This window comes from Melanotaenia boesemani, chromosome 5 (genome assembly GCF_017639745.1).
Source record: "Melanotaenia boesemani isolate fMelBoe1 chromosome 5, fMelBoe1.pri, whole genome shotgun sequence".
Lineage (NCBI taxonomy): Eukaryota > Metazoa > Chordata > Actinopteri > Atheriniformes > Melanotaeniidae > Melanotaenia > Melanotaenia boesemani.
In genome coordinates this window covers 34,132,512-34,148,442 of record NC_055686.1, presented here as the reverse complement: position 1 = coordinate 34,148,442, position 15,931 = coordinate 34,132,512, and the positions used below count along the sequence as shown (strand labels likewise).

At 37.8% G+C, this 15,931-nt stretch overlaps 2 protein-coding genes across 4 annotated transcripts; both read right to left on the bottom strand.

The window, feature by feature from the left end:
- Positions 1-769: 769 nt before the first annotated feature.
- Positions 770-5,669, bottom strand: LOC121639330 (myb-like protein V). The gene is made up of 3 exons (XM_041984492.1): positions 5,178-5,669; positions 1,186-1,602; positions 770-804 (listed from the first exon to the last, which is right to left on the bottom strand). Exons 1-3 carry the CDS (start codon positions 5,257-5,259, stop codon positions 770-772), a joined length of 534 nt encoding a protein of 177 aa, XP_041840426.1. The 5' UTR covers positions 5,260-5,669.
- A 1,332-nt stretch (positions 5,670-7,001) lies between these two features.
- On the bottom strand, positions 7,002-12,054 carry LOC121639573 (C-C motif chemokine 4-like). 3 transcript variants are annotated; one of them, XM_041984902.1, is made up of 6 exons: positions 11,995-12,054; positions 11,646-11,839; positions 8,005-8,083; positions 7,736-7,882; positions 7,540-7,651; positions 7,002-7,337 (listed from the first exon to the last, which is right to left on the bottom strand). In XM_041984902.1, the coding sequence occupies exons 2-6, from the start codon at positions 11,706-11,708 to the stop codon at positions 7,241-7,243; spliced, it is 498 nt and encodes a 165-aa protein (XP_041840836.1). In that variant the 5' UTR covers positions 11,709-11,839; positions 11,995-12,054; the 3' UTR covers positions 7,002-7,240. The 3 variants fall into 3 exon arrangements, with proteins under 3 accessions (XP_041840836.1, XP_041840835.1, XP_041840837.1); XM_041984901.1 differs by having other exon boundaries at positions 11,999-12,054; XM_041984903.1 differs by lacking the exon at positions 11,995-12,054 and having other exon boundaries at positions 7,736-7,822; positions 11,646-11,941.
- Between the last annotated feature and the right edge of the window lie 3,877 nt (positions 12,055-15,931).

Here is a 15,931-nt window from a genome sequence, read left to right as displayed (position 1 = left end):
GCCAAAAATGTTCCACTGACTCTCATTAAAAATGCATACTTTAATCTCCTTGTTGTTATAGTTTAAAATGCTGTTTTCTCTAATGTCAGGATTTCATTTGGAAAAAAAATAGACATACAGTTATTGAAACTTTTATTGGATTCCACCAGATTCAACTGTTTTACCATTCACTGTAGGCCGATGCAGGAAATCCCTGAAATTCAGATGGTTATGTAATGCAGTCATGTGACCACCAGGGGGCAACAAGATTCTTGTTTTTTTTTTTTGTATGTGTGAAATAATGTCCTGATCTACATCTAATCAGCATTATATTAATTTATTTGTTACATACAAATAATCTGATTCATCCCTCTGATGGAGGGAGGAATCCTCCTAGAGCTGGGAACTCCACACAACTGAAGCAGAGTGTAATAATCTGGACGGAGAACAAAAAAAAAGATTAATAAAACACAAAATTACACCATTTGTTTTTGCCATTTATCCCATATTCATTTTCATTTTTCAATCATTTCTGTAACTTTTCCAGTTTTCCTGGCAAAACATAAAGAAGAGGGATGGATTAAAACCTTTGCACCTCATTGAAAGTCATGACTAAAAAGTTCATTTAAATTAGAATTTATCTTTATGTCAAACGTTTTTATAATTAGCTTCAAATCAGTTTGTTTTTTTTAAAAAGAAAACTAATTTTCCTTAAAAAAGAAAAAGGAAAAAACTTAAGCCACAAGAAACATAAACATAGTTTTTATTCAAGATCAAATCTCAAAATTAATTATATTTTGTCAGGACCAACTGAACCACTTCCATCTGAATAAAAGAGCATTGATCATCGTTAGGCTGGTTTAAAAGGTGCCTCCTCCATCTAAACTACATAATCCAAGATAATCTTACTGCTATAAATACTAAAGACTCATTTTTAGAGTTTTGCGAATTTTTATAGTTGATCAATTTTCTGACAGAAGGAACATAGAAGAAGAAAAATAAAGTCTAAACTGTTATCAGTAGTAGTACTAATGATAACTGTTACATTAATGCTTAATGAAATAATATTGATATAACATTAATCTTAATCTAGTTTCCTCTCATTTACAGTAATTCCACATTTGATAAGAATTTTAGCTTTTATAAGAAAATAAGTTCATGAAATCTCTGTTCACAGGAGAAATAAATTAATAAAACAAAGTTTACAGTTAAATATTTTGATGGTCTTTGAGGTTGGTGTCCTGTTTTTATCAGATGGAGAATCGGTTGGTGTCCTGGTCATATCAGATGGAGAATCGGTTGGTGTCCTGGTCTTATCAGATGGAGAATCGGTTGGTGTCCTGTTCTTATCAGATGGAGAATCGGTTGGTGTCCTGGTCTTATCAGATGGAGAATCGGTTGGTGTCCTGTTCTTATCAGATGGAGAATCGGTTGGTGTCCTGTTCTTATCAGATGGAGAATCGGTTGGTGTCCTGGTCTTATCAGATGGAGAATCGGTTGGTGTCCTGGTCTTATCAGATGGAGAATCGGTTGGTGTCCGGTTCTTATCAGATGGAGAATTAATGCAAAATTCAGCTAACAGCGTTTCCTCATCAGAGCTGCGGCTTCTTCTCGTTACAAGTACTGTAAACGGAAAGACATGACCTCACCATCAGGAAGCTGCTACATTCATTTATTTTTATTATAGTTTTTGTCACATTTCACATCAACAAATTGCAACAGAGAAACAAGGAATCTCGATACAATACTGGACTCAAAATTTGCTTCGTTACTAGGGAACGCCTTGGGGGCGAATCAGGAAGTAATGGGTAGTTAACCAGTACTTACTGGTTCCCACAACGACCAGGCTTATTAGGGAACTACTGGTTAATTATTTGCTTCGTTACTAGTGAACGCCTTACAGGCAAATCAGGAAGTAATGGGTAGTTAACCAGTACTTACTGGTACCCACAAAAACCAGGCTTATTAAGGAACAAAAGAGAAAGTCTTCATGTGAGTACTGGATTACTCTGACTCGTTGAGTGAACAGCTCATTTAGTCAAAAACTTGTTTCCTGGTGGTTTTGGAAGCCTTTGTAAGGATGAAAAGCAGTACCATTTATATATTCTTGTACTGCTGTGTCATCTTAACTTTACTTGTTCATCGCTTACTAAGTAATAAGTCATTACTTAATCATTGACTGGTCATTATCTGTTATACTGTTTACCTTCATAAAAAAGTCAAACATAATACCAAGTACTTAGTGAGGAACGTATCATTAACTAATCAGTACCTGACCAGTACCTACTACTTTTGTGTACATTATTGTAAAGTTAAACATCATACCAAGTACTTACTGAGGAACGAAGCATTAACTAATCATTACCTGACCAGTACCTACTACTTTTGTGTACATTATTGTAAAGTTAAACATCATACCAAGTACTTACTGAGGAACGAAGCATTAACTAATCAGTACCTGACCAGTACCTACTACTTTTGTGTACATTATTGTAAAGTTAAACATCATACCAAGTACTTACTGAGGAACGAAGCATTAACTAATCAGTACCTGACCAGTACCTACTACTTTTGTGCACCTTCATGATCATTAGCTACAGGGCACTTAAGAATTCCAACATTTTTACAAGCCCATTTCTTAAGATATTTTCTTTTTCCACCCAATATGGTCAATTATTTAAAAAGTTAGCTTTTTTCCCCTCAATTAAAAATACTTTTTGGTAAATATACTATACATGTATAGCACTTTTCCAGTCATGTTGACCACTCAAATAAATTCTTTCTTCCATAATCTTTCAGTGGTTGCCATTACACCCATGACCACTATCAAAGTTCTCACCTGTAATTAGTCAGGACTCTACCAGCTGTTTTATTAATCTTTGGAATATGTATTTCAATAGAAATATCCCTTAACAGTAAATCAAACACATCACTTTTGAAAAATTAACTTTTCAGTTTTAACATTCTGAATGATCATGATCAAAACGTCCCAAAAAATAGTCATTTACAAATTTACCAAGTATAGAAATGTGATGTGATGTTACTACTTGTCCACAGTGTGTGATGTAGGATTTCGATGGACACAGTGTGCTGCATGTGACGTCACATGTTCCTCTGTGTATGTGGGTAGCTTCAGGACAGTGTACGGTTCATACTGAAGTCTAATAGAGGCCACATGTAAATAATATGAAAGACGACTGAAACAAATTGCACTGTGTGAATGTAGCCTAAAAATGACTTAATCTCTTTCTAAAATAAAAAACCTGAGTTTAACCCACTTTCTTGAATGGTTCCATTACGTTTTCCTATGGTTGCCTCTTTACAAGACATGAGGCTTAAGATCTTACAAAAAAAAAAATCTTATTGCTTAAAGTATTAAACAGCTTTATGCAATTTGTTATGAATTCTTCCAATTATAAATGTTCATGTATTCATACCTTTAATTTGAAGTAGGCATTTTATTTTGAAGACGGCTTATGCACGTCCTCTTCCTTTTCTTCACGTTCTACCTTCGACATGTTTCCAGCGGTACAGCTGCCACTGACGATGTAAGTTGTGTTTATCCTGAGACAAGATTAATTTTTAAATGTAACTTACTCTTTCTGCTAGTGTTGTCCCGCTCATGTGTATGTTTGCACTCTTTAAAATGCCCATTTCTACCCGTTAGCATGATCGCGATTTAGCAGCTAACCGTATGACTGTTAACTTCAGATTACTTTAAGCTAACATGTGCATGCTATAAGTTTAAGTGTTATAGCAGCACTGATGAATACTAGTTGATTTATGCTGATATGATGTATTTTATTTACCGTGAAGTGTTTCTTTAGGACACTGTATTTAATTTACAAGACTTACACACACACTTTACTGATAGCTTAAGTGCTTTCAGACCGAAGCTCTGCAGTGGTCAATTAGGCAAAAAAATCAGCATCAGAGGTCAGATTCCTCAACACTATTGTAACCAGATAATGTTATTTCAGATGTCATGTTCTAATGTCGTTGCAAATCAGTGTAAGAGGAGGCGAACATGGGTCTTTGGAATGCTAGGCATAACAGGCATGAGAAGGCGGCCCATTCTGAGGCTAGTCAGAAAACAGTCCTGGTGGCACTTGATCCCAGTCATAAGGTGTTATGATTGCCAAGGGACCACTATCATCTCAGATCAATGGAGGGTTTAGATGACGGCACTGGCTAATAGTGGATATGTTCACTATTCAGTAAACCACAGCCGGTCATTTGTAAACGCAGAAACAGGTGCCCATACAAAGAACATTGACTGTGAGTGGTCTACCTACAAATCCCAGGTCTGGAGACTGCCTGGCAATCGAACAGAGAACAGCTTGAAGAAACAGCTTGCCTCAATAGAGTGGACACATTGGGTGGCCAAATCTCACAAGAATGGTGCACTTGGACATATGCTTCACGAGATATGCAAAAACAGTACAAAGTTTAAAATATATGGAAACGATAGTTTCCATTTATTGGGGGAAATGCTTGCTTGTGTGTTTGTGTCTAACTTTAAGGTACATTTTGTGTAATAAATACTGTCTCTTCTTCTGCAGTTATCATTTTGAATGGTTTGCACATGTTAGGTAGCTATATGCATAAAGCCTTATGATAAAAATGGTATCTAACATAGGTATAATACCTTTTGGTTAGAAAGAGATCAAATTTTTATTTTCAATATAGAAAAAATGCCACAAAAGTAGTAGTTACTGGTCAGGTACTAATTAGTTCATGATGCGTTCCTCACTAAGTACTTGGTATTATGTTTGACTTTTTTATGAAGGCAAACAGTATAACAGATAATGACCAGTCAGTGATTAAGTAATGACTTATTAGTAAGTGATGAACAAGTAAAGGTAAGATGACACAGCAGTACAAGAATAAATGGTACTGCTTTTCATCCTTACAAGGGCTTCCAAAACCACCAGGAAACAGGTTTTTGACTTAATGAGCTGTTCACTCAACGAGGCAGAGTAATCCAGTACTCACATGAAGAATTTCTCTTTTGTGCCTTAATAAGTCTGGTTTTTGTGGGTACCAGTAAGTACTGGTTAACTACCCATTACTTCCTGATTCAGCCCCAAGGTGTTCCCTAGTAACGAAGCAAATTTTGCGTCCAGTATTGTAAAGTGTTACCGAGACATTTTGTGTCACTGAAATGAAAACACCAAAGCTCCTTCATTTGTTCTCACCTGAGAGAGGACCTGGTGTCAGAAAGAAGGAGATCCACGCAATGTTCAGCAGAACCACACCCACATGGAAAAGCCACAGCATGATCTGGTCCTTCACTCTGTCGCTGCTGAAGACAGACTGTGTGACATGCACGAGTGCTGCAGAATAAACCGTCACATCTCTAATATTTTAAAAATAGATGAATCTGATCACACCTCCGGATGCATTCTGCAGAGATGTAAAAAATTACCTTTTAACCACAAACTAGGACGTCTACAGAATGTGTCACATAAACAGAATCCACACTGTTCTCACAGAGATAGTTAAATGATCAAAATCACATTTTAGACATGACTATTTTTGTAGAAAAAAGATTTTACCATTTCAAACATGTCATTTGATTAAATGTTTTCAGGTTTGTTCAGTCTTACTTGTTTTTATCCAAACTTCCAAACCTCACAATGAACACCAGACTTTACACCATAGTTCAGCTTGTAAAGCTTAACGGTGACTATTTTATTTTACCATGTTCTACCTCTTATGGTAAATGGTCCTTATTTATATAGCGCTTTACTGTACCTGGAAATGATACCCAAAGTGCTTTACATCATGCATCACATTCACACACACATTCACACACACACATTCACACACACATTCACACACTGATAGCGGAAGCTGCCATGCAAGGCGCTCAACCACGACCTTATCAACACCTCTGTATTTAACCACATTCATCTGTCTTTATCAACTTGCTATAAACCAAAAACTTTTAGGCTTGCTGTCATAAATCCTTGAAAAAGTGGTTTTAAATCCCATTTGTAGTTTGTATGAAGTGTTTCAACCTGGATTAAGATCACACCACAATACAGAAACTGCATGACTTCAAGTTACAAATAACCTTCTGCTTCAAACCTCTTTATTTTCTTCTGTTTTTCTTTTATAAATCCCTTGAACAACTTCAGACCTACTTAAACGTTTATTAGTTTTCAGCTATTTTAACCTTTAAATGCCAGTTTACTTGATTATTCATTTAAAAAACAAATAAGAAACATGAATTATTTTCTATATAATTAATTTGACAGGGATGAGGTTTTGGTGGTGATTGCATCTGTCAAATACTAACAACAAACTGATTTCAATGCATTCATATAATTTCAGAAACTCCCTGTGGTGACCTTCATGGCCAAAAATGTTCCCTTTACTCCCATTAAAAATGCATTCTTTAATCTCTTTGTTGTTATAGTTTAAAATGCTGTTTTCTCCAATGTCAGGATTTCATTTGGAAAAAAAATAGATATACAGTTATTGACACTTTTACTGGATTCCACCAGATTCACCTGTTTTACCATTCACTGTAGGCCAATGCAGGAAATCCCTGAAATTCAGATGGTTATGTAATGCAGTCATGTGACCACCAGGGGGCAGCAAGATTTTTGTTTTTTTTTTGTATGTGTGAAATAATGTCCTGATCTACATCTAATCAGCATTATAATAATCAATTTGTTTTATACAAATAATCTGATTCATCCCTCTGATGGAGGGAGGAATCGTCCTAGAGCTGGGAACTCCACACAACTGAAGCAGAGTGTAATAATCTGGACTGAGAACAAAAAAAAGATTGAACATTTTTCAATCATTTCTGTAACGTTTTCCAGTTTTCTTGGCAAAATATAAAGAAGAGGGATGAATTAAAACCTTTGCACCTCATTGAAAGTCATGACTAAAAAGTTAATTTAAATTAGAATTTATCTTTGTATTAAATGTTTTTATAATTAGCTCCATTTTTTTAAAAAATAAAATTTTCCTTATGAAAGAAAAAGGAAAAAACCTAAGCCACAACAAATATAGACATTGTTTTTATTCAAACTCAAATCTCAAAATTAATTATATTTTGACATTTACAGAATTTCAGATGAAATAAATCAAACATTTAAAACTACAAACTTTATTGCAACAAGGTTTATACTGTTGGATAATGAGCATAAAAAAACATATTAAAGCAAAATTAAAAAGAAAGGAAACAACATTCTGGTTTAATTTTTACTGATGAAGACGTCTTCAGGATGAGCAGGTCACCCGTTTAAAAGGAGCTCTCATCCACGAACTTCATGATGTTCTCGACCCAGGACAGAGTCGGATCCACACAGATGTGACAACCTGATTTCTTTGTAACAAAACTGAGACAGAGACACAAAGTCAAACATTAAACTCATTATCAGACTTTATATTTTCATTTTAAAATAAAATACAGCTACAAAACAATTAAATATGTTCATGAATTGTGATGCATTAAGTCATACTTAGTAGTACTTATTAGACTTATTGAATCATTGAATTGGACAAGATGAGACTGAGGTAAACCCAGTCTGAAGAGCTTACATGACTCCAGGCTTGAAGCAGCTGTAATGAGTCAGGTAATAGGATTTGATGAGGGTTTTGTTCAATCTTCTCGGGTAGAACTGGAAGCAACAATTATCAGGACCACTTCCAGCTGAATAAAAGAGCATTGATCATCGTTAGGCTGGTTTAAAAGGTGCCTCCTCCATCTAAACTACATAATCCAAAATAATCTTACTGTGGCAGTTGATTGCAGCCAACAGTGCAGCTCCCAGGATGCAGAGCAGAAGGATGTGAGCGGTCCTCATGGTGACTCGATATTCCCCTGGAGACAATGATATTGGAGGTTCACCACAGCTGCTCCTCAAATCACGATAAGAGGCTTCTAAACAGACGGAGGTACTGTGTCACGTTTTATCAAGATAAAAAAATAAAAAAAAGAGGTGTCAATGGTGTGAAAGAGGCAGTGTGGCTGTGGTTGCAAAGGTAGTGGATCTTTCAACCCACCAGTAAGAAACTTTCCACTCGGGTAGACTCCAGAGGAAATGCGCTTGTGGTTGGCCCAAAGGTGTTGTTTCTGCTGCCTCTGTACAAAATTTTGAAGTCAGCAAATATAAAAGACAGACCTAAAATAGGCTAAAAATAGAAAATATTAGAGGTACTAGTTGTGTACTTTTTTATTATCATTTTAAAAAGTTGGCCCACACCATGATATTACCACCACCATGCTGAACCAATAGGAGACTGTTGTGCTGAACGGCAGTGTATTAACTTCTCCAGACATGTATACATTCAACTTTTCCAGAATTATTTTGGCTTCTAAACATCATCTTTAGAAAATAAAGATAAGTTTATACTCACAGCGCTGCCAATGTGCACTGTTGTTGTTCAAGGGACTTGTGAACATTAGTGTTAGCCAACAGGGAGAGGCCATTAGATGTAGCAGTAACCCCAAATCCTTTAGTAGCCTTGTGTTACAGACCTTCCTATAGGAGGGATTTTTATTCATCAAATACTCATTAGGACAATAAATGATCATGAATTTCCTTCATCTGCAAACAGCCTGTGTAAATGTGAGAAGTTTGCTCAGGTCTTCAGAAATTGCCCCGATTTATGATCTAGGATTTATGAGTTAATTCTACATGTCTTGTGAAGCTTTTGGAGCTCCCTTGTTTAATTTTTTAAAAAGGAGAAAAAAAAGACATCCACTCACATCTGATTGTGATGTGATGGAGAACATGTCACTCATTTTAAAATTAACCTGCAATCCACGAGGTTCATATACTTTTAGCCCATAAAGGTCATGCTAACAAACTGTTTTCTTTAATAAACATGTAGCAAGTGTAAAATTTATTGTCTCATTTAATATGGAAATCTTACTTTAATTCAACATTCAAGGCTTTATTGATTGAGCCAATTTATTTGTAGCCACGTACACTTTGGATATCAGCAGTTATCAGAATAAGAAACAATGGTCTATGTCAGTACCAGAAGTCCAACAGGTGAAGCTACTCGAGCCACGTGGTGAGACGCTCCCCGGAAGTTTCTGCCTATTTCGTCTTAACAAATACATTCACACTAAAACAAATTCAAGCACCACCATCAGGTTGAAAACATTTTGTTTGGTACCTCCTAACCTCTGATTGGTCAGTCAACTCTGTAGGTAGATGAACATCACTTGAAGTCTTATTTTCTTCATCTGGACATGGTTTAAAGAAAAACTACACAAATTCCCTTAAAACAACTCCAGATGATGGTAAACGTTCAGATATCATGCAATGGTAATTCCTTCATCTCAAACCACTAATTGAAACTATCTTTGGCAGCAGTGGTGGGTTTACCTCAACGTAACATGTCTCAGATGACCGATCACTGAGGAGACCATGTAGTAGAGGTCTGACACAGAACTTTGTGGACTGATGTGAGCAAAACCACCTTCTGATAAATGCAGGGAAAACCAAGGTGAATTTTTGGAGACGCTGGTCTGCTGTCCCTCACCAGTGAACATGGGAACGGACATTGAAAGAATACGTGGTGTTCCCCTCAACAAAACACTGGACTCACAACATGCATGCACTGTACAGGAAGGGTCAGAGCAGGTCTATCTTCTGAGGAGTCAGCGGTCTTTTGGAGTGAAGGGGGGGTCTCCTGAGGACCTTCTCTCTGTGGTGGCATCAGCCATCCTGAGATGTGAGGTCTGCTGGAGCAGCAGCATCAGACAGGAAGAAGCTGGACAAAATCATCAGGAAGTCCAGCTCTGTCCTGGGCTGTTCTCTGGAGTGCAGGACGTAGTGAATGAACCTCCATGCTGGACCATGAGTCCCACCCCTGCAGGACTCCCTGTCTGCTCTGGAGAGCAGCTTCAGTGAGTCTGATGCATCCTCGCTGTATGAAGGAGATACCGCAGTCTGCTGTCAGACTTTACAATGAACACAAGGAAACTGTCTTTACATGTTTACATACTCACCCTGTCAGACCAGATACTATATATATTACTTATTGTGTGTGTTCTATTTTTATATCACCTGTACTGTTGTAAAAAGTACCGCTACGACCTTCCTGACCAAGGCCAGCGTGACTCCCTAAAGATGAGTCTGTTTACGGTTACTCAAAGGTTTCCGTCCCGAGATGGAAGATCGTGTCTCTACTATTCACTCATTCTGCCAAGAGTTCTTTAACATTTTATTTATCCATAAACTGAACAACCTTTAAAATGTAGGACAAAAGTTTGGTTCTTGTCAACCTGAACGTTTTTTTCAGAACGAATCCATACTTTTAACTTTTACCTGTAATTGTTGATGCACTTACACACATGGAGATACAAGTTTTTAAAAACGTGTTCAAGTTAGAGAATTTATGTCCCTGTACAAGTAAGGAAAAGCTAGGTTTTATATTCAAATGTATTACAAAGTCTTTTAGCTTCGAAAAGTTTTAGAAGACATTTATCGGAAATGAGATAAACAAACAATGAGAGGGATGAGTGGTTAACGTGGTTTACCTTTGAAGGCAGTGGATCATATTTCATGTTTGCAGCTCACTTTGAGCAAGAAGACTTGTTGCATTACGTTAATTAGCATAACCACAACCACCGTCCTCTTCTTACAGCTGCTTATAAGTCTCATTGTGCAACATTTACACGATTACACATGAAAAAAAGACAACAAAGCAGCTTCTGGTTCAATATGTACATATTTTGATTATAATAAAACCATTTATATACATTTCAAGTGAGACACAGTTTCATGATGACCCACGTATGACTATCAGTCCTCTACAGTAAACGGGTCTCTTAAGGAAAAGAAATTAAAGTCAAGACAATGCCAAATAAAAGCAAAACATCCGGCAAACAGAACTGATTAAGCAACATATTATTTATTATTTAATTATTAATTATTGGAGTTGCCAATGTGCACTGTTGTTGTTCAAGGGACTCGTGAACTTTAGTGTTAGCCAACAGGGAGAGGCCATTAGATGTGGCAGTAACCCCAAATCCTTTAGTAGCTTTGTGTTACAGACCTTCTTATAGGAGGAATTTTTATTCATCAAATACTCCTAAGGACAATAAATGATCATAAATTTCCTTCATCAGCCTGTGTAAATGTGATAAGTTTGCTCAGGTCTTCAGAAATTGCCCTGATTTATGATCTAGGATTTATGAGCTACTTCTACATGTCTTGTGAAACTTTGAGCTCCCTTGTTTAATTTTTAAAAAGGAGAAAAAAAAAAGACATCCACTCACATCTGATTGTGATGTGATGGAGAACATGTCACTCATTTTAAAATTAACCTGCAATCCACAAGGTTCATATACTTTTAGCCCATAAAGGTCATGCTAACAAACTGTTTTCTTTAATAAATATGTAGCAAGTGTAAAATTTATTGTCTCTTTAATATAAAAAAATCTTACAATAATTCTTCAACATTCAAGGTGTGGCAAGACTGGGGGAGTAGTGAACTTCAGTTAAACTAAAAAAGTCTGACAACGCTGCCTGGGACTGTCACCCAGAGATTATTAATATTTATTCCAACAAGGCAATCAGGTTCGTTACACTAATGAGGTGAGAGACAAGCATCCAGTGAAATTAACACAATCTTTATTTAAACAAAACAAACTGTTAAAAACAAATAAAAATAGAGCTGAGGCTTACCAGGGACAGGTGGGCTGAAACGAGGTGCGAGAATCCAAGGAAAAGCCACCCCAAGCAAAGCATGCACACTACCACACAACACTATAATCACACCACACAGGCACACTGAGCAGCATTCAGAGGAGGAGGGAGGAAGTCCCACCAGGAAGGAGACCAACACCGAGGAGGCACCACCACCCCCAGCTCTCAGGCCACTAAAAGAAAGAAATAAAATTATGTTAGAACAATAAAATAAGGCAGCACACCAACTAAATCACACTGCCTTAATTTAAAATATCTTTAATAAAAAAGAAAATAAAAACCGTCTTTAAAGACCAGGCCCTTTCTGTGGGTCACTACCAAATCATACCAACCCTCAATCCACTAGAAGAATGGCAGCAGGTAGTGAGAAGCACTTTCCCACAACAGAGGGGTATTGCACGAAACCAGAATAAAGAAATCCAGGATAATTAAACAAGCCCAGCTTGACCTAGCTTGCGCGGCCTATCCTGGCTTAATTGATTGCACGTTTGCTGAGCCAGGATGAGAAGGTACGGCTAGGTTAAGCCAGGTGAAGATAGTTGGGATAAGTGCGTGTGCACAGCTTACTGAAGCAGACCTCGTGATCGCTCACAGAATCACCGATGGGGAAATGGATAAAAGTCGCGCGTCCTACGTCACGGCCGCTGAACAAGAGCTCCTGACGGAGTTCTCTGACGAAGTTAAGGATATTATGAGAAAAAAAAGCAATACCAATGCCATAAGTAAAGAACGCGAGAGAGTCTGGCAGACAATAGCCGACCGGCTCAATGCGCAAGTAGTCAAAAACTGTACAATTAATAAACAGTGCTCCACTGGAACTGTCATAATTAGGCTACAATTAAAGGAGTTACTTTTCAAATCCACTAACTGTTGTATACTTTAAGAGTGACAAGCAGGTGCATGTTACTCAGGAAATGTAGAGTATGATTAGGTGCAAACAATTATCCACAATGTGTCATTTAATCTATTTTCCTCATGTAATGTTTTTATCTATTTTATCTTTCTGTCCTTCATAAAGGACAAACCTGTCTGGCCATAAAAGGACCTGGCAGCAAGAAAAAATTAAATATAAGAACATTTTGTAGGCTGGTAAGTGACTCCAAAGTAGATAACCGTGAACAAATGAGGTGAATAGATGAGGTGTCTGCTGACATGTTCAATGTCTGTATGATTGTAGCAGTTAAAAAAAGGCCTATAAACTGGCACAGGGGGCGGCCCACCAAGCCAGGATGGGACTCCAGCAGAGGAACTGGCACTCCATTTAAATAAAGGGAGGCCAGTGATGGAGGGGATCCAGGGAGGGACAATAACTGACTCTGTCCCAGCCACAGAAACTGTCCGCTTCATACAAGGTACACAAAGTACTGCAATTCTACTGCACATGGAACACAATCAAATATAATATAGTGTCTGACTTTGGATAACCTTGCAGTGTCTGGGAACACAATTACGCTTTTGGAGCCACCAGAAGATGATCCAGTTAGTACAGTGTCTCGAAATCACAGGCTTGGTATGTTCTGTGAAATCTTAATCCAAGTCCTCTCGCTACATGTATACGGCAGGGGGAAGGCACATCTGCAGCTGCAGAATGCACATCTGCAGATGAGGAGGCTGTGTCAGTGGAGTCCAGAAGGCTTGAGGCATGTCAATTTTATGGGATTGGCATGCTTATTTATTCCATGAAGGATATGAAGTCAGTGATGTGGTGCTAATAGAAAATGTGTAGCAGGACCCGGATGCTGCACAGTCTCCTAAGCGGCCTGGTAACATTGTGAGTATTGGCTAAAGTACATCTACGTTATGCACAAATCCTGCTATGCTAATTGACATTTCCTTTACAGACCTCACAAACTGTCAGAACGCTTTATTCAGGGCACCTGGAGAGAGAGAGAGAGCTGGCAGATGTTAAAAGCTGACTCAAAAAGAGCAAGCTCCAAGAAATGGAGCTGGATCTTGAGATTACACACCGGACACTCAGAAAACTGGACCTGGAAATCCAGTAACCGAAAATCTGTATCTCTCAATGACATAGTCATCTCCAAAGGCCAGGGGATGTGAGCTGTCCCTGAAGACTCGTTCACGTCTGAATGCTCTTCTGAGGATGCGGGCTTCCTCGTCCAGCACATCCTCCGAAAAAGGGCAAGCCATTATGAAGAGGGAACAGGTGAAGGGGAGTTGGACCTGAATATTCTACATTGCCCTCGTCACGGATTTCTTTGAATACACCTTTGTAACCTCATCCGCTGTGTTTTGTAATCTCAATTAATGCAATAAAACACATATTTATAAAACCTCTGACAGCACTTTGACGAGCAGTCTTCATTAGCATAGCCATATAACACTTGGCCTGATGAAATCATGCACTTATGACCAAGTTGATATTGTGTGATGAAATCGTGATCCTGTATTTAAATAAAATGACTAAAAAAAAAATTATATGCACTGCACTAGCACTACACGACAGCACCTGGGTCCAACTGGACTCAAAAGCGGTCTAACACTTAATTATGACGTCCCATCTTGTTTGAATTCATGCTTGTGTTGTTCTTACTCTCAAATGTAAGTCACTTTGGATAAGCGTCTGCTAAATGACTGTAGAACAGAATAGAATAATAATACTACAACTCGAATCCATATAAAAAGGCTGTTGCGATTACGAACAGATTTCGATTAAATGTACAGTGACTTTATATGTAATATTTTAATACTGGATGATTAAAATGACGCGCCATACTTAGGAAGAACATGGACATGCTGTAAAACACATTAATTCCTCATAGAATTGACGTTGGACATGCAGGTGACTCACTAGGATTAATCTTAGCCTGAGCAGTTAGCCTGGTCTGGAGCAGGCTAGCTGCAGCGGATAAATCACCACAGTAACTTGGCCGGGATTAGTTTGAGCTGCTTTCATGCAACTGATTTAGGGCTAAATTCAGCCAGGATAACCAACATATCCCGGCTTAATCCCTTATCTTGGTTTCGTGCAGTGGTGTAGTCTACGTGATACGCAGGTATACGCCGTATACCCACTAGAAAATGTCACAAATTTCCATATAACCGCTGAAAAATGCGCAAAGATACGTATCAGCGGGTATTTGTCACATAACGTTCACTTTCCTTCCTGCTGTCACTGCTTTACGAAGTGAACAAGTTTGGACCATAGGGGCTTCCGTCAAGCGTGACGAAGCGGACTCGACACTAATGGAAGGAGGGAAATTGTATGACAGGCGCCATACCGTTTGTTAATAAATGTTGAACCAATGCTAGTGGAGAAGGAGAGAAAAAAAAATGAAAAGAAAACAAAGCCAAACAACACTACTTCAGTGTTTCAGCAAGTCGGGTGTGTGCTCTAATAATACTGCCGCTTCTGGGGACACTACAGCTGCAGCAGCTAATGCTAACTCTTTGGAAAAGGAGTCTGAACGTGAGGAGGTTGGAGCCACAACTTCATCTGATATCGGAGAAGCGGAGCCTGCTGACAGCGTCTTACTTGGTAAGTGAAAACCAACCCGTGCATATAATATTAATAGTTATCAGTACCACTATTCTTACAACAAATGATTGACACATTTGAATTCATGTAAAACTAGCTAACTGGCAGGTTTAGCTGAAGTTACGAGGTGCGGCTGCTAATGTAAACCTACGTTCATGTGTGTTGTAGACGAGAACTCAACCTGGCCAGCCCTGTGGAGTGAGAGTCAGGCAAGAGAATTTAAAAACAGACATGCTTGGTTAGAATGGAGAAACGGAAAGTTAGGTTAATTTTAACCTAGATTTTAGGCTGTTAAAATGTGTTTTATTTATTTATTTTATTTGATACCATTTAGCGGATGTGTACAGCACTTTGTTGCAGCTGTAGTTGTTTTAAAACGCTTTATAAATAAAGTTGAGTTGAGTTGCAAAGTTAATGTTATATTAAAATGTTAATATCCCATTCAGAGAAATGCTATTGAAACATAAAAGAATTTGTTGACATCATAAAGGTCCATTAATTAAGATATGGTGTAAACCATTAAATGACTCATATGTTTGATGTATTGTGACATTAAGCTATTGAAATAGTGGGATTTTTGTCTCCTTTAGTCAACTTTTCAGGCATTTTTTAAAACCCATGTTTGAAGATAGTGAACAGTTCATTAGTAGATTATGGCCTGTTAAGCAGGTCCTAACATTAATATAGATACGTTTTAATGTGTTAAATTATTTGTGTTAAATTAATTATCAATGTTTTTGTTTGCCTCCAGGTTGTGCCGTTTGCAGTG